At 46.6% G+C, this 18,458-nt stretch overlaps 5 protein-coding genes across 5 annotated transcripts; 2 read left to right on the top strand and 3 right to left on the bottom strand.

Moving 5' to 3' along the window:
* Window positions 1-989: 989 nt before the first annotated feature.
* On the top strand, window positions 990-2,178 carry PGRI_014000 (epoxide hydrolase family protein; the record flags this gene model as incomplete). Its single annotated transcript, XM_040789113.1, has 6 exons — window positions 990-992; window positions 1,070-1,484; window positions 1,534-1,723; window positions 1,776-1,957; window positions 1,996-2,039; window positions 2,092-2,178. 6 exons carry the CDS (start codon window positions 990-992, stop codon window positions 2,176-2,178), a joined length of 921 nt encoding a protein of 306 aa, XP_040646066.1.
* A 977-nt stretch (window positions 2,179-3,155) lies between these two features.
* Window positions 3,156-4,079, bottom strand: PGRI_014010 (uncharacterized protein; the record flags this gene model as incomplete). Its single annotated transcript, XM_040789114.1, has 3 exons — window positions 3,156-3,330; window positions 3,389-3,466; window positions 3,523-4,079. 3 exons carry the CDS (start codon window positions 4,077-4,079, stop codon window positions 3,156-3,158), a joined length of 810 nt encoding a protein of 269 aa, XP_040646067.1.
* A 1,401-nt stretch (window positions 4,080-5,480) lies between these two features.
* On the top strand, window positions 5,481-7,813 carry PGRI_014020 (Phytase; the record flags this gene model as incomplete). Its single annotated transcript, XM_040789115.1, has 3 exons — window positions 5,481-5,999; window positions 6,056-6,987; window positions 7,054-7,813. The coding sequence occupies 3 exons, from the start codon at window positions 5,481-5,483 to the stop codon at window positions 7,811-7,813; spliced, it is 2,211 nt and encodes a 736-aa protein (XP_040646068.1).
* A 460-nt stretch (window positions 7,814-8,273) lies between these two features.
* On the bottom strand, window positions 8,274-11,202 carry PGRI_014030 (Oligopeptide transporter OPT superfamily; the record flags this gene model as incomplete). Its single annotated transcript, XM_040789116.1, has 13 exons — window positions 8,274-8,467; window positions 8,528-8,614; window positions 8,663-8,780; window positions 8,828-9,009; window positions 9,060-9,132; window positions 9,179-9,785; window positions 9,834-10,009; window positions 10,065-10,347; window positions 10,397-10,527; window positions 10,585-10,743; window positions 10,789-10,865; window positions 10,916-10,972; window positions 11,019-11,202. The coding sequence occupies 13 exons, from the start codon at window positions 11,200-11,202 to the stop codon at window positions 8,274-8,276; spliced, it is 2,328 nt and encodes a 775-aa protein (XP_040646069.1).
* Window positions 11,203-14,255: 3,053 nt separating this feature from the next.
* On the bottom strand, window positions 14,256-18,234 carry PGRI_014040 (Monooxygenase, FAD-binding; the record flags this gene model as incomplete). The annotated part of the gene is made up of 8 exons (XM_040789117.1): window positions 14,256-16,220; window positions 16,533-16,644; window positions 16,710-16,754; window positions 16,799-16,945; window positions 17,014-17,089; window positions 17,159-17,458; window positions 17,512-17,815; window positions 17,863-18,234. The coding sequence occupies 8 exons, from the start codon at window positions 18,232-18,234 to the stop codon at window positions 14,256-14,258; spliced, it is 3,321 nt and encodes a 1,106-aa protein (XP_040646070.1).
* Window positions 18,235-18,458: the final 224 nt, after the last annotated feature.

The following is an 18,458-nucleotide window of genomic DNA, read 5'->3' on the forward strand; positions in this document are numbered from 1 at the left end:
TGAGATTCTAAAGCTGTAACAGTATTCCGTAACATAGATTGGATTGCCAGTGGAAATAGTGCGTGCAGTGGGTCAGTGTGGAGAATGGAAGTGGGGAGATTCGGGGTCTTAAAATAGACTAGCGCGAGTTACAGACCCACCCTACCCGAAGTGAAAATACACCTGAGTCATGAATGTCGTGGAACTGCAAATTACATGTGGAATACGGGGATGTATGAAAATGTGCGCTTATGAGGAAATAGCCGCGTTTCCACCCATAACTTCAAAGTTTGAAAGTCTAGCAGTCCGTTGACCACCTCTTATTAATATCCATTATCATTTCAATACTGCCTGGGCTAGAGGTTAAAATTCTAGAACGTAGCTTTATCTAGAGAATATATATCATCAAAATCCGTGACCCTAGAGTTTCGAAAATATCCAGCGCCTACTATAAGAGTAGTCTTCCGCAAAGCCTTACTTTCGGCCTAAGTCCCGGCCAAGAAACCTGACCCTTAGCGAGCTACCTAAGTAGGGGTTGAACATGTTAAGCTTTATCTAGACCCCGGCTCGTAGGAATATCGTACGGGCTTCATGACGCAAAAAATACGCATAATGAACCATGCGAATTTTTGGGTGAGGCATAAAAGTGAGTGACTCACCTTCCATCTGCAATTGTGAGACATACCCACTAAGGTAGCAAGCGCGAAATAGTGCTGAGAGGTAAATAAGAGACATATTCTGTTCAGAAAATTTGTATATAATGGACACATAAAGTACGGATAAAGAGTTACAAAGAGTGGTTGTTCTATGTTCCTTCCTGTCTGCTTGCCTTTATCTTGATTCTTTGCTTTTAAGTGTGTAGCTTTATCCGTCTGCCAGGATGCCTTTCTCCCTGCCTGATAATGCGACTCCTTTCACTCTTCGCATCGATGATGACGAATACAAGCAGTTCTAAGAACTCCTCCGCCTCTCACGCGTTGGACCTCTGACGTGAGAAAACCAGCATCAAGATGGTAGCTACGGTGTCCCGTATGAATGGCTGGTCTCCACGAAGGAGTATTGGCTGAACACTTTTGATTGCCGTGCCCAGGAGAGGCGCATCAACTCGTTACCTAACTACAAGATCTCTGTCGAGGACGAGAAAGGCGACGTCGAACTTCACTTTGTTGGCCTCTTCTCCAAGAAAGAGAATGCAACTCCAATTGTTCTTCTTCACGGCTGGCCGGGAAGCTTCCTCGAATTTCTCCCAACACTCGATATCATTCGGAAGAAATATGAAACTAGCGAGCTGCCATTCCATATTATTGTACCCTCTTTGCCAGGCTATACTCTAAGCTCAGGGCCGCCTCGGGACAAAGCGTGGGTGGGTGAAGATGCCGCACGAGTGATTGACACCGCCATCAAAAAGCTCGGCTTTGATCGGTATGTTGTTCAAGGCGGAGACGTCGGATGTCTCATAGCTTCGCTTCTGGCAACAACGTATGATTCCGTTATTGGAGTGCATCGTGAGTATCTATCCGTGCAGTCACTTGACTTAGACATTAACATGACCAGTCAATTTGTTGCCTAGTTTAGATCAAGTTGACGACAACGATCCGGATCTCACCGAGTTCGAGAAGCAAGCTATTCAGCGAGGAAACGAGCGATTCAAACCACCCTCAATCGGTGCTGCTATCATGAATAGTACACGGCCTGCTACTATCGGAGCGGTAATCTCGTCTAATCCCCTAGCTCTGTTGGCTTGGTAAGTTTACCATCTCTTCGGCTCTCTTGTTGATTGGGCTAATAGTTGGAAGGATTGGAGAAAAGTTTCTAGAGTGGCCAGAAGAAAACGTGAGCATTGACGACGTTTTGACTGACGTCTCCCTCTATTGGTTCACGGACTGCTTCGCGCGCTGCAACTATACTTATCGTGGCACCTTTCTCGTTAGCCCGCCCTTTTGCTTGCCATTTATCGACAAGCCCTTTGGATATTATGGTTCATGTATGAACTAGCGCCGGGACCTAAGAAGGTAGTGGAGAAGAAAGGACGGCTGGCTTTCTACAGGCAACATGAGCATGTAAGTGACATTCGGTTTCCCCTGACAAGGAGACTGTACTAAATTCAGACAGGGTGGACATTTTGCAGCCCTTGAACGCCCAACAGAGTTCCTACAGGATACTGAGGATTTCATGGAAGCGGCTCTAAAAGAGCAGTGATTCTTTATTTAGTGATCAGAATGCATCACGGTGTACCTAAAGGGGTCCGGTATAGGAGGCAGCCTAGTGTTCTCACGTACTGTGGTTGGAATGGGGAACGATTGAAAGAGATCAGAATACTTCACACAGCTGCAGGCACATGTATGTTCTCATAGGTGTAGAAATTTTATACAAATATTTCTAGCTCACGTGTTTTTATATTTACGCACAGTAATGACAAAGCCCATGTCACTTTCGACAATCCTTAGGCATGGGGCGTAGCCAATTCCAAGGCCGACCTGGAGGCGGGTCTTTGGGCCCACAGGCCATGGGCGTCATGGGCGCCCGTAGGCCTATTAAAGCCTACCGGTATTTAATAAATTAGCCTCTGTAATTGCTACATTACTACCTTTTCTATTAATATATAAGGTTTTAATTTAGAATACTAAATCATAGTAACTATATAGGTATATATTTTGATTTCAAATGAAATCTAGTTAGAAGAAGTCGAGATATTGTAGAAAGTATTAATATTAATATGTTGATACTAGATAACTATATATTTTGGCTTTGGACAGTAGTACTACTTTCTAGTGACCTTTGTAAATTTTGAATTTTCTTTATAAACGCACTTTTTCGCGTTTGTGAACGTGATATTAAGAAGTAACTAACAATAAGCTCTAAATCATTTAAATAAATAGAACATTACCTTAGGGATAAGGCCCAGAAACGGGGTTAAAACAAAGCGTAATTCAAAAGAAAAACTAAAGAAGGGGTTCAAGTTTATATATTTGCATTATTTGGTGCTTATTGGGCCTAATGGACCCCCCTTGAAAGCTCATCGGGCTTTCCTCCCGGGCCCATGGCCCACCAGCGGGCCCAAGGATAGGGCCCAAAGCCCAACCAATTAGTGGGTTTGGTTGGGTTGGGCTTTGGCTTTATGGGCTTTGCGGAGGTCTACATCCATGGGGCTTATTTGGGTTTCATACTCAATATTACTACCATATGCAGCCGTTGTCATCTTCGACCCAGCTTGCTTCGTTTCTTGATATGCCCATTAAATTAGCGTCGGGCTCGCGTGATATCAGGGCAAGTTCAAATCGAAAGAAGAAGGCCTCATCCCACTTTTCGGGTTCCTCTAAACGATATGCAAACCGAAACCCAGAGATATGCCTATCAACCTGGGGTTAGTAATCCGAGTTCTTAAAAGAATAAGGTAGGATAAGCCCACATTTGACCAGAGGGTTCGTCGTAGATTATCTTAGATGGAATAGGCATCAGGGGCATGAACCCGAAGTTTAAAAACCTCCTATTTTGTGTTAGCTATAAGTTGATTGAATACGGGTTTGTAAGTTGCAGTTATACCCGAACACTTCACGAAACTTATCCCGGAATGCCTTTCGCTCGCTGAAGGGCCAAAGCCAGAACTTGACCGGGTCGAAGGACTCTCCAGGGACTTTCTCCCACACAATATAGGTAACAAAACCCCCGGGAACTCCTTCGTCTTCGTCCTGCTTACCCTGGTGAAAACCGAGTAGCTTAGGGACAACCTCGCATCCGAGGATGAAGAACGACTTCAAGGCAACTAGCTCTCGGTTTTCTGGCTCCTTAACGGCCTGGTGAGCCCGGATGCTGGCTTTCTTAATCTCGGTACCGACAATGGGTACCTGTTGATGGATGCGCATAAAGGCGTACTCGTCTGCGTTATCAGGCCCGGCGGGACGACACAGGAACTTTGCTGAAGTGTCGGAGATGCCAATACCATCAGTGACTTCCTTCTGGGTTAAGGGATCTGCATATTCATCTAGCTTCTTAACAAGTACCCAAGTCTTGGCAGGGAAGCAAAACGGCGATTCGGGAACGGCGTCAAACGCGATCTCGGTCCCTTCAAGGTCGGTGAGATATTCCACGGGGAGCGTCATGTTGATTTGATTATCAAAGTGAAGAGAAGAAAAGTAAAGTGATGAAGATGGATCCCAGACAAGAGAGTAGTTTGGATGAGGTGAGGAGAGTTAGCACAATATTGGAACCATGGATGCATCCGGTCTCCGTCATAACTATGCCTGTCCAGATCACGGGGTGCCAAATCGATCTTACTAGCCTTAACACCTGGGCACCGAGGACAACACTGGAGATCTACTGCTACCTAAGGACATACTTATGGTAGAACCATGGCAGCACAATAATCTATGGCATTTCCAGATATGCTCTGATATTACATCACAACAAATACTTCAACAGACTGAATTCTCATTACATGCAGTTATTTGTGTGGAATTCCATCTCACCGATAATATTCCGACATGCCACCCCGTGTCAAGCATATACTCCAGTGGGCCCTTGAGTTTCGACACATGTAGACTTGCTTTTTTTGTTAATTTCCGCGCCCCGTCGATCGCCTCCATAAACGAAGGTTATTCGGCATCTGATAAGTCAGACCAGCCCGCGAAACGCTTACCGCAAGAGGACAACGGACTGCCTTGGCCTTTTGGGCTTGTCTCGTGTTCGCTTCCACAACATAATCAGTATACGCCCTCATTAGCCGAACAATGCAATTATGTCAGATGCAGGGGTATGGAAATACTCGATTGAGCTATAGATGCTAGGTTTAATTTATTAATTGGAGATTTCTAGTATGGAAGTTTCGGAAATCAGTCGATCGACGATCCCCGGGGGCCGAAGAACTTGCCGCACGGGCCTGTTAAGGGATACAACATAAGAGTACTCCGCAGTTACTTCTCATGTCATGCTCACATGCACTTAATGTGGCGTTTCTGCAAAGTACAGGGATGCGGATATTAATGAAACATCACTGCATGAGGAATATTCTCGGCTCAAGCCGTGTCCAATTCCCCTCAGGGAATTAAGCCGTGCGTTGGAAGTAATATTATGCGACCAGTCATCTACTCCTGCAGGATTTCCGGGGATAATATGAGGGTAAGCGGCTATTACTCCGTATATAATCAACCCTTTTTATGCTGTTGATATATATTAATATTTTTCAAGCGCTTGCACGACATACTGTAGAGTTCACATGTACACGAGTACCTGCATATAACAATTTTAAACCACGTGGGGCCTGTACCTGGAATATTCCATCGCCAAGTTCACATGTGCCTGTCAAAGTAAAGAACCAATGGCATCGGTGGGGGTAAACACGAGTTAAGCATGCCAAGTTGCCAAGCCAAGTTGCCAAGACTCTTCTAGACCGATTCTCGGAAATGCAATAGCCGTTGACAACTGAGTATTGTCCAGATACTGAAGTATTAAATAGCTAGCTTGAGTCTAGTTCTGGATTTCGAATCTATCTTCATACCTTCAAGATGTTGTTACCGCGCTCCCTTCTCGTGGGCATTGTCTTTTGCCTCAGTGGAATTGATATCGCATCCGCTGCTAGCGCAAACCTTCCCATTGCAGCACAATCGCCTGAAGTTGATTCTGATCTGTCGGCCATCTACTATGGTTCTTCATTCCAGAAGTCCCTGCTTGTGGGCAACGATGGAGGTGCTGCTACTGGTGGCATCCGATCTTTTAGCCTGACTGATATGAAAGAAGTCGCCAGCCGCACCCCTGGTCGTACCAAGGTTACTGGTGTTATGTATGATGTTGGGGACAAGGATATCATTCTGTCCATTGGTGCCCCTGATTCACTCATTCGTGTCTTTGACATCGATGGCACCAAAGAGATTACCTCGGCCCAAAAGAAAGCCCTCGGAGACTGGTCTTCTTTGTGTACATGGCGCAGCCCCAGCAGTGGCGGACACTACTTCTTCCTGTTTGGCAAGAAGGAGGGAATTCAATTCCTTGTCCGTGAGGACGATGATGACATTGAGATCCTTGAGGTCAGTATCTTCAAAAACTGAACTCCTGCAATGATGTGAAACTAAACGTTATTTAGGTGCAAACATTCGAGGTCCCCGTGTCAGATGCTTGTGCTGTTTCTCCCACTAGCGGTACTGTCTACCTGGCAGGAGAAGACAAGACCATCTACACTTTCCAGGCCAAAGAATCCACAACCGCCCCCAAGGTTACGGTCCTTGGAGACGTTGATGATGATGTGACAGGACTATCTGTCTACGCTGGTCCTGAGTCCGACTACTTGTTTGTGGCCAAGAAAGACGTTGTCGATGTTTTCTCACCCAAGCTGGAACTCAAGGGTAGCCTGACCCTTACCGGCGCCAAAGATATCGAGGTCACTGGCATGTCTCTTTACCAGAGTTCCTCTACCAAGTACCCCGATGGACTTCTGGGCTACTCTCTTGAAACTGATGCTGGCAAGGGCTATGGCATTAGCTCCTTGGAGCCTGTTTTCAGTGAGCTCGGACTCGAGCCTAACACTACATACTCCCCACGCAACATCAAGTCTTCCCTACAGGGCCCCAAGAAGAATGGCTTCAAGAAGTCAGATGGCTCTCTCGCTTGTTTTGCCGGATTTGAAGACGACGATTGTGATGATTACACATGCAAGAACGACTGCTCAAACCATGGCAAGTGCGTTGGACCCAATGTATGCAAATGTGAGGATTTCTGGGCCGGTCCTGAGTGCGCCTGGATTGGGGTTGAGCCCAAATATGAGACCGATGCCAACGGCGGTGACGGTGATGATCCTGCCATCTGGATCTCCCCCAAGGGTGCCGACAAGTCTAAAATCATCACTACAACCAAATCGGAAGTGGGTGCTGGATTTGCCGTTTTCGATCTCGAAGGAAAATTGCTTCAAACTGTTGCTGCTGGAGAGCCCAACAACGTCGATGTTATTTACGGCTTCCCCATCGGTGATCGCAAAGTTGACCTCGCCTATGCGGCATGCCGGGAGGACGATTCGCTGTGGTATGTTAGAATCCTTTCTTTTCTATTTCCTTATTTCGTTCTTTTTGGACTAACATTATTTTCAAGTCTCTTCGAAATTGTTTCTAATGGAACCTTGAAATCCATTTCCGGTGGCTCCCAGCCCGTGAAAACCGACTTCTCCGTCTACGGCTCCTGCTCCTACCGCTCGCCCGTCAGTGGCAAGCAGTATCTCTTCGTCAATGAAAAGTCCGGCCAGTATCTTCAATATGAACTGACTGCCACCGACGGCAAACTTGCCACCACTCTCGTCCGTGAATTCACCGGTGGTACTGGTGGTCAACCCGAAGGCTGCGTCGCTGATGAGGACAACGCCTTCATTTTCCTCGGCGAGGAGCCCTACGGTCTGTGGCGATACGATGCCGAGCCCGATGGATCATCCAAGGGAACTCTGGTTGCACGTGCCGGTGACGGTACCCTGTATGCTGATGTTGAGGGAGTCACACTTATTCCAGGAAAAACCAAAGACGAAGGATTCGTTATCGTCTCCTGCCAGGGTGTCAGTGCATACTCTGTCTACCGCCGCGCTGCTCCCCATGAGCATGTCACCACTTTCACCATTCAAACTTCGAAGGATGGAAGCGTTGATGCGGTTAGCAACACTGATGGTGTTACCGCTGTTGGAACTGCTCTGAACGCCGACTTCCCCCACGGTCTGTTGGTCGTGCATGACGATTCTAACCAGTTGGCTGAAGGAGGTACTGCCGAATTGGCTTCTTTCAAACTGGCCAGTATCGCAGATGTCCTAGGGCGCGAGGGAGATAAACTCTTGGCCGAAATTGATGCGGATTGGGATCCGCGGGCGTAAATGGTGATGTTACAAGGATCCAATTCCCGCTGAAGTTGGTGATTATCGTCTTTGGAGTGTTATATTGGATTTGATTTGCCTCCACAAGATGTTCCCATTTGGTGGAAGTAATACTACTATATATGAACGGCTTTCCTTCTATCACAAGAAGGGAGCTTGTTGTTGTACGTGGTCATAGTTCGTTGTACTAAACTGAATTCCTGAAATACGAATTTTACATCTTTTCTTTTTATAGTACCTATCATCGCATCGGATTTTTATCATGGGCTGGTGCACCTCTAACGTAGCGTAATAAGTTTGAAATTACTGCGCTGTTGTCAGCCTAACCTTGGAGAATATAGAGCTATTATTAATCACATCACAGATGCTTGCCGCTTCCAAGTTTCCAGTTCTTAGGGGTATAGCAGAATCTGCTGTCACCAAAGGTAGCTTAAGTATTGAATTGTACCCAAGCTTCGAATCAAAACTCGCCAGGCCCTTTTCCGAAAAAGCTTCCTTTGGGAACAGTCAACCAAGGGACGGAACGGGCATCGGCCGTATTAGATCCCACTGTGTTTCCCCACCAGTTGAAGGTGATAGCGTGGTAGCCCAGCGCGAAGAAAATGATGATCGTCGCGATAGCAGTGCCAGTATCCATCGCTGCTTGGAGCAAATCTATGTGTGTCATGAATTAGTGACATTTTCTCGGGGAATCTTTGGAAAGCAAGATCTCACAGTTATAACGCTTCCACCAGTCAAACGCACGCTTGCGGATCAGGTAGTTGAACAAAAAGCCGACGATGAACCAGAGGGAGTATTGGGCTACTTGGTCAGATTCACATAACCACACGAAGGTTTTGAGAGACATACTGGTATTTGCTGGAGGAATATTACCAGCCGCATTAAAGAAAATCGGAACGTTGATATAGCGAACCCAGCTATTGGGGTAGCGGCGGTAAATAAGGTAGACAAGGACAGTAACAACGGGCTGGACTGTCAGCATAGCAAAATCAAACCAAGTGATTGAAGACTCACCCCAATAAGGAAAAAGTACATAAGGCCATTGTACACTTGCCCAGACTGGAACATCCGCTGCGGACCGATAGTGCCCCAAATCAAGGAAGCGTTGTACATCACTTTGGCATCATTGCATGTGAAACGTTGTTTGTTAGTTGGTTTACAAAGGTCAGAAATGTGTCCCATCATCCATCGTAAGACTATTCCCGTTAGCTCGAAATGGTGATATGTATTTGACACAGCATCATACCTCCAGTTTGAGTTGCTGTAGCTAGAAGACTAGCATAAATCTGACCGAAAAACAGAACACGCGGAGGAATTTTCTAAATAATCAGTAATCTTCGCTACCAAAAAGCAAAAAGAGCATACCATATATTGTCCGAGCTTCAAATCCTGAGCAAAATCCATGCCATGTTTCACAGCATTATAGCCATAGCATTTCACCATCAGATTAGCGATGGCCTTTCCGGGCCAGGCGTATCCGGCAATCATCTCCATAATTATGTTCAGAAACACGCGCTGGTTTGTCGTTCCTTGCAGAATACCCTCAGGGACAATTAGTAGCGCCGCCAATCCGAAGCAAATCACGATAAAGCCCCAGACTGGGAGCTCCGTGTCCCAGTATCTGGTCGTCAAGATCCCAAGTCCCAACACCACCACTGTGATGACTCCGTACCACCATTCTGGGACCTCTTTGTATTGGCGCATCAATCGACGATGAACATCCTCGCCTCCATGTTGTGCGTTCTTGAGCCGGGCCCAGATTTCAGCGCCGTTGTAAAGGTAAGTGTGCACCACGATTGCGGTAACAGCAGCGAAAGACAGTCCATAGGTCAGAGAATAAGACATTGAGATATACATGGGAGAATATTCCTTGTAATTTCTCTCGCTGAAATCTAAGGTCGCGTCGAGCACACGAGTTACGTTGTATGATTTTCCCGTATTGTCGAAGGTGCCCGAGGACAGGAGAGGAAGGCTAAATTATCAGTATATTTGAATCTCCTCATTCGGGCTGGAAGCTTACTATGCGCTATACCACACATTAGAGTAGTATAGAATGGGGGACAAGAAAAGGTAAAAGAACACGACCACAGCAAAAGCATTGCATGTGATATAGAACGGGGTCATGAGGGGGAAACCAGCATAGTTGATTTGCGTCCAGTCAATGCTAATAGGTATCAGACCTAAGCCGGAATTCATCTAGACAAATCTGGTCAGTTTGATATAGAAATTAATCATGTTCCTTTTAACGTACTCCGAATATCGCGTTGACCTTCTGATTCTCAGGCGCAATCCACGTCACGAAAGCGAAAGTGCCCAAGCTTGTCCAGATATAGTCTGGGAACCAGAATAGGACAAATGCAAATGCCGTAATATATGCGAAGAATCGGTATCGACTAATAGTCCAACCATTTGCCGGAGTACGACTCTCAGGCTCGTGCAGTGCCCGGAAAAGCACAGTGGATGATAGTGAAGTAGGCCAGACCAAGGCAGCTGGGTAGACAATCCAACGGCGGGCAAGACCTGTCAGACCAAATCTAGGAAAGATCAGTGGGTAGACAATGTAGAAAAATCGGGATCACTTACCCAATCATCTGGGTTGTCAAAAGATATAGGAATGAGAAGCCGGCTCCGAGGTCGCGGTTCCAATATACAGGGCTGACGATCGCCACCAAGGCACCTTGTGCATAAGCAGTGGTAGCGCTGATATTTACGCACTATTCAAGTTAGATAAAATTCGTAACTTACGCCAATGAATATATGCTTTTACTCACAATAACAATAAAGGCGTGCTCCTTGATGGTAAATCTTCCAGGGTTGACGTCGAATGGAAGTTTTCCTAGGGGAACCCTCCATCTTGGAAGCTTTTCCCATGCTCGTCCAATTGGGAAAACCAGAATTTGGGCGACGACATAGCGAATTGTTAGGGAAGGCTAATAGGGGTTAGTAAATATCAATTGACTTAAAGTAAAACATACATATCGCAGGCCGAAAAATTGATTAACACCAGAAAATAGTATGACAAAGATTGTCATCAATATCCAGGCCCGAACAGCTGTTATGAAGAGTTAATCAAGTCAATTAGTTGAGAGTCTAATCACTTACTATTGCAGGCGATGGTAGGATCATCTTTGTTGGACACACAAGAGGCAACCTCCGGAACTAAGAAGTATTAACATCGGCTGTTAGGATATAGAGTTTAACTTACAAGGCGACTGGTCTCCTTCCACATTCCATTTGAATGCTTCGACCGGGGTGAGCTCTGTGAGCTCTGCTCTGTCGGCTTTATACAGATATTCTCCTGGGTCAAGATTAGTGTGTTCGGATTCGAGATCGGGTGTCGGCGCCTCCAATATATTGGGGTCTTTGGTAGGGTCTTTGGCGCTCGCCATAGCTGAAATATTTTGAGCTACGGTGCGGAAAAGAAATCTGGTGGTATGAAAGACGGAAGGACACCGGAAGCTGAGTTCTTAATATCGGTTCCCAGCTGGTCCTTTTGTTTCTGGTGGCAGTATGCAAGGGTCACGATAGATCCACTCAGAATGGCAACATGTTATCTCAGACATAGAAATATGCCAAAGCTTTCAAGTTAGTCTGAACTCAGGTTTCATACTAACTTAACTGGTATGACTGGTTAAGCTACAAGCACCTGCTCACACTCACTAGCGAAAGTAGATACCAAATCTGACCCCAACTACATGAACTATATTGCTTCGCATATTGTTCGGAGTGTCCCCCAGGATGCCAGCAATTATGAATGGTCTTATTATTCTACTAATTTCGCTGCAATAAACCTATGTTTGCCAAAATTTATTAACGCCAAGTTCAAAGGCATATCTTCGGGGCGACTTCGGTGTCGACCGGTGGAAAATGCTTAAACTCTTGATGGCGTGCCGAGACAGCTTGATGAGCTTATCTCCATAGCATCCTCTTGGTGTGTTCATCTTCAAATTCGAAATTCCATTAATCAAATAAATGGAGTTGCTGCTGATTCTATTTGTGGGAAAATATTGGGGAGATTACGCGTCTATATATATATTGTTCACTTTTAGATCTACAAACCACCCAAAAATATGGAGATACTATATCAAAAATAGTCAGAAGTATAAGCGACTTATAATTTTCTGAATGATCTTTTGGGTGATCCTTTTAGCAGTCTCTTTAGCAGTCTCTTTAGCAGTCTCTTTAGCAGTCTCTTTAGCAGTCTCTTTAGCAGTCTCTTTAGCAGTCTCTTTAGCAGTCTCTTTAGAAGTCTCTTAAGTAGTCTCTGTAGTGGCCTTCTAAGATCACATTCACTTAAAACATTCCAATTCTTCTGCTGGTTTTGATTAAGAATATAAAGGCCCAAAGTAGGCATTCAGGCAATTGCTTATATTTACTAGAAATGGGGATTTGGCAGCTGGCGCCTATCCTGCTGCGTTCAAACCTCCGGGCTAGCTAGGCCATCGAGCTAGAAATCCGAGCACTAGTCCCCTTGAAATCGTTCTTCATTCGCGGATGCGAGGTCGTCCCTAAGCTAGCTAGCTTTCAGCAGGGCAAGCAGAACATCAGGTTCATTCCGCTGATGCCCATCCCATCTAAGATAATCTACGACGTACCCTCTGGTCAAATGTGTGCTCATCCTATCTTATTCTTTCCAAACCGGGGTTGCTAACTCCAGCCTTTTAGGCCATATCTCTGGGTTTCGGTTTGCATGTCATTCAGAGGAACTCAAGGGAACCCTCCAGGTTGCGCGTGTCGGTGAGTGGACATAAGTATTTGGGTATCGCCTCTGGACCCACCGAGCTGATCGCCCCTATTTATTCATACCGCCTATCTAAAACGCGAAGTATACCTGATGTGGAACAATGACACTACAGATGAGATCCTAGCTCGTCCTGCGCAGTAGGAATGAAAAGAATCTAGAGATTTCGCACTTGAAGCATCTCTTCAAGAATATGCCACACAGAGTGGAAGCCATTATTGAGAGTTAGGGATGATTTATCCCATACTAGATTTTATAGTATGAATTCATAGAGAGTTTTGACAGGCAGTATATTATATAGTCAAGGGGTGTGGGTCCATGACGATACAAATACGTATGTCCATCATTGTATTCTATCCTTCCACTTGCTGCTTACCGCGTGCTGCATGCCTGCTTCGCGATGATAAGTGGATCCCTCTGTGTTGCGTCCCATGAAGCGCTGTACTGACCGACTACTCTGTAGGAGATGCCTAGGATGCCCAATACCGCTCTGTCTCTCGGCCTGTCCCTCGGTCTGGCGCCCGTGAGACCCCTCGCGATACCTGTTGTGCTATCCACAGTCCGCCCTGTCTCTACGGAGAATACGCCGAAATTCCTAAAGCGTACCTATGAGATCGTGTCGACAGTTTTGGAGGAGATTGTCATCCTCGTTAAGGGGGTGCTGCAGGTGCTGAAGGAGGTTATGTTGCTGTATGAAGGGCTGTCATCCCGGGATGACCGGAGGAAGGATAATCCCCCGAGTGCTGTAATCTGCTTTATACAATCAAGGCCGCACATAGATTACTAGGCGAGCCGATCGTAAAATGAGAGAGACCTGAATACTATTGATTGGACCCCATATTACGCAATACCACTTGTTCGGACAGTCATGAGCCCGAATCTCCCTGAGAACCGGCTATAGTTGAAATATAGCACGCCGAAGACCCCTAAAGCTATTGAAAGTAGCAATTTTGAAGCTATTCTAAGCTACCCATAAACCCCTAAATTGAATTGAATCATTGCTAGTTTGTTTTGCTAGATTTGCAGGGGTGAAAATATCCTGTCCCTTCATAGGTTCCCCAATACAGATCTCTCTTCCTGCATCATCTCTCACTACATATTCAACAAAACCCCTCGAACAGTCCATCAACAATGAATTGTGCCACGCCAGGAAAGAATGACCTTGATGGGGACCCACCTGGAACGAAGACATTTCCAAAGCTCAGCCTGCACATCAGTGCTGAAAACGAGCGGCATCGAGCCTGCACCCCCTGGTCACCGTGGTCAAGTGGAAGACAAATGGCAAATGGGACCCCCTCGAGAGAGGGGTGCGCTCTCCGACGAGTCGATACACCTGGGCGCGGAGCGAAATATTTCGAGCGCGACGCTAAATAAAGTATTCCAACATGACCTTGACAGCAATGGGAACATCAGCTCCCTTGCAACACTCAGGTCACAGGAACGTGCACAGCTATGCCAGGACCGCCAACAGCTAGTGGCGGTCGCCCGTGGCAAGTGGTGGTGATACCAAATATCGACGCAAAGTCGAAGGCAGCGTCAAGGGCGTTTTGCGTAGGCGCGATCATCGCTAACATGCCTAGGGCATACCCGAACAACCCCCTCGACGAGCCAACAGGTGATATAGCATGATTTAAAGGTATAACAATGGCCAGAAAATCTCAAAAGAAAGGCTGCGTCGACAAGTGTGAACTTTCGCTTCTCTCAAAACCGAAGAGGATCATGTATAGTGTGGAATGTTCCATTGAACCAAGCATCGAAATCAATATCTTCCGCTGTATCCCAAGTCGGCTGCATTTCATTAAAATGGGCACCGATCACATCTTGAGGGTCTGAATTCGAGAATCTGCTAACAGATGTGTCAGGGGTGTCAGGACCTAGATTCATTCTCGTAAAAGTTGAGAATTTAGCCAGAATTTGACCAAAATCAATCGTTCCGTTTCCAAGTCCTGCAGGGCCCGACGCGGTATCGGCAGTAAAGATTGCATCGATTAACGCGACGCCTCGCTGAGCAAGCACGTCATTAGTTCGATCAGCAAGGCGGCGGCGAGCTGCGACTATTGCATCCTTGTGACTTTGCGCAATATTTGCTTGATTCTCTGCAGTTGCATTAACTTCAAAGCACATGATGACTGCGGCGGTAATTGCAAATGCTGTGTGGGTCCATATTGAGATATCCCCTTCTCTGACTATTACCTCGTGCTCGCGCAGAATTGTCATTGCGGCGGCAACACAGGTACGCCTTGAGTAGGTATATGTTGGGTCATTGAAAGAGCGGAAGAGAAATGGCCGGTGGATCATGATGATCTTCTCGGCTGCAGTGATGGCGAGACTTCGTCTGGCAATAGCAAGCCACGGAATTTGTGCTTCCTTAGTTTTATCTCCGCGCAGAAAGAAGGGGGGTATGTTTTTCACAATGCCTCGCATTTTCTGATCTATGTGTAGAATGTGTTCGTATTGCTGTCGCAAAGGTTTTCTAGATTTCATTGGGCCAAGTCCGTCAACTAGACCGGGCATCAATTCTGCCAAATTCACAAGCACGCGGATGTACGTGCTTATAGTGGGAGATGTGATGGGCATATCCATCAAGTCGTGGTCATCTGCGTTCATCGGGCGACCTGTCGAGAAATGCATTGGAGAGATACTGTAGGTGTCGGTGAAGGGAATGGCGAAATGGTCCTGGATGATCATTTGGCACCATACCCTTTTTCCTACTTCTCGTTCCACCTTTTCATCCCATTCATCTTTGCTTCGAGGAGGTTTCGTTGATGGATCCTGAATCTTGTGAATCCCAAGACACTCAGCAATACGTACTGCAGCGTTGAATAAAGTCGCGTTCAGCTGACTCAAGCCAAGATTATGAGCAACCTCGGTCGATATGACGATTGCTTGGACGGAGCATACGGAGAGATTGCTGAGAAAATTTGAGTTATACAGTGTCTGCACCATAGCAGAGAAGAGCTGTTGCGTAGACTGTATTGCCTGTAGGTCGACATCAACAAGCTCCCTTACTTTCGCACTATCCTGTATTGAGCTGACGGTGGAACTCAACACTGAAAAGTAGAGCGCTTGCCAGAGAGGTTCATCAAATTTCCCAGTCTCCCAGAATAACTCGCACTGTTCGAGAAAGGTTGGACCGTGAAAGCAATTATGATGCCACGCCAGATGGGACAAATGAAACTTGACCAGCTTCTGGGCATCTCTAGCACTAGGGAAAGCAGAGTTCAGCTCCAGAGTAGGACCATGAAGTAGGGAGGGGCTTGTCCCTGATAGCGATTGGAGTCCATCTTTGCGATATTGGCAAGAGCACGTCCTGTGAGGGAAGCATCCAGTAGAATTACGACCCCAAGCAAGATGTTCAATAGCCGTGAGAAGTGACGAGTCAATTTGATTTGAAGTGTTATCATTTAGACCAAGTGGCGCTTTTCCAGATGCACGGTCCCCGGTTGTACTTGATTCTGGCTGCGCCGAGGCGCTGTTGAATAGATCCGATTCTGCAGGGTCCTGGCCAGTTTGCAGCCGGAATACTCGATTTTTGATCTTTTGAACAACAAGGGGGACCGGATCCGATGAAGATGATTCGAGGTCTGCCACAAGCGAATTCAAGAATTGAATCTCTGACCCGTGTTGCACAGCGTTGCGTCTAAGCTGGACGACTTCTATCGAGCACTTCAGATTTAAGCGTTTACATCTTGAACATGGATTTTGTTTGTCGCATTTTCGTTTGCGCTTCGTGCATTCTACATCATGTCAGCCGCCGACTAAACCTGAGTTTCTGCAGGGGGCATTTACCTCGGCAGGCTTGCGGCTGACGCTGTGATACACGGACGCTGGCCGCTTGATTTGATGCGGGGACGTTCATCGCCAGCCTCGTATTGACATGCCTTTTTTTTTTCTCTCAATTTGAGGCGTTGATAACTCAGGCCTAGATTTTTCTGCTAGGAGAAGTGGAATGTGGAGAAGTCGGGGGCGGGAGAGTACCAGAGGCTTGGCACTGATAAGCAGATCTGGCTGACCATAACATCCCGAGGCCCCGACAGTCTTAATCTCCGTATCAGCGAGTTGATATTGGGAGTATTGGGAGTACTGTGTTCTAGTATAATTTATCCCATGTTTCATTCCCGACAAATTCCACATTTGAGCTTTCTACAAACTCACTTGATGAGAGAGAGATGCACCGAGTTGTACGCAACACTTTCGTTCCTACACCCCAATAGTTTCACCCCGATTTCTTCAAATCGCGTGACCCAACCAGCGGACTTCCTTCAATTTTGGAAAATTCATGAGCATCTAGACATGCCTGTCTGGAGTTGAGGAAGCTAGGCTCGGCTCGTGCGAAGACATCTTTCTCGTATGCTGCGAGGGAGGATTGCAAGGCTTCGGAATCGAGGAACCTGATTATTTTAATAGACATGATTAGTACAATAGCTAAAGACAGTTGAAAGTGTGAAAGTATACATACCTTGGATGGCGCATATCGACATGCTTCACGAGATCCAGCACATCGACGATCGCGTTGTTGGCACCTTCACCGCGGACTAGATGAAGTTAAAGATGCACAGTCTTGCAAAACTACACGATCATAAGACGGCGAAAGGGTCACATACACATAGTCATTGTATGAGCCGAATCGCCCACCAACACCGCCCGGGGATGCGCGTGTGTCCTGCCCAGGCGGAACATCCAGTCTTCGATGCGAATCGAGCGCACTTCCACGTCGTCGGGAAGCTTGTGTACCAGGGAGCGGAATGGTTCCGACCAATTGTCAGTTAACTTCTTCATTAGTGCGATGCGGTCGGTGTTCGCGTCCGGGACGGGGATGCCCTTCGAATCCGCCCAGGAGATGATAATTTGACAGTGGTAACGGTCCTTGCTACTATTTTCAAAGTTGTTCGGGGTATCCAGAACTGCGAAAACATCAATAATCCGTAAAGGGGGATAGAGGAATTGGCGGACTCACAACTGAAGAATAGAAACACGTTTGACTCGGGATGCGAACCCTGGAAGATGAAAGGGTCGATTGATTCGGCACCGCCCATCTCCTCCGCGCTGTACAGTGTTGCTGCACCTAGAAGCTGCACTGGTAATTGGTTCATCTCTGCATCTGGATATAGGATCTCGCGTGTGCGCGATCGTGAGCCATCGCATGCGACCAGTAGCCGCCCTGTGTAGGTTGTGCCATCCTCAAAATGTGCGGTGATTTCATCGGCTGTAGACTCGATATCTCGAAAGTTTTTGTTCCACTGGAAGTACGGCGTTAGCGCCTATCGATAGTACAAGCATAATGATATTGTTCCAAAAATGGACTGACTTCAATATTTATACCTGTTGCCAGTAACTGTCGCAAGCGAACGCGACTGACACGAATGCGCTCAGCAGCGGGAGCATCGTACAATGCATCTCCCGACTCAAGATTAAAGAATTGAAAGCGACCGACGTCTCCCCGAACGGAAGCTTCTTTATTAACAAAGGTTTCGGGAAACCGTTCAACGATGTCTGGTGGCAGTAGTTCACGCAGAGCGGGGAGCGACCAATGTAGTGTCAGACCCCATCCACCACTACGGGCATCGATCGCTGAGTCGCGCTCGAAGATCCTAAATGCAACATTAAAACGGCGAAGGTGCTGGGCTAATATCAGACCACTAATGCCTGCGCCGATGATCAAAATGGGAGGATTGGACATGGTGAACACGGGATGGTTTCTAGGTGCAGTTGAACATAAAATATCCTTACCCCGCCGAAGGTCGAATCAGACAAGTCGCTTCTGGTAACTTTCCGGACCCTAAAGTATCCAAATCCTTCAGAACCCGAAAGGGATTAAAATAAGATTTTATACGGGTCTAGATCCTTGGTTATGTTACAGTCATCCATAGATGGCTCAAGCCACAAATTGTAAATTTGTAAACA

This window comes from Penicillium griseofulvum (assembly GCF_001561935.1).
Source record: "Penicillium griseofulvum strain PG3 chromosome Unknown contig_80, whole genome shotgun sequence".
Lineage (NCBI taxonomy): Eukaryota > Fungi > Ascomycota > Eurotiomycetes > Eurotiales > Aspergillaceae > Penicillium > Penicillium griseofulvum.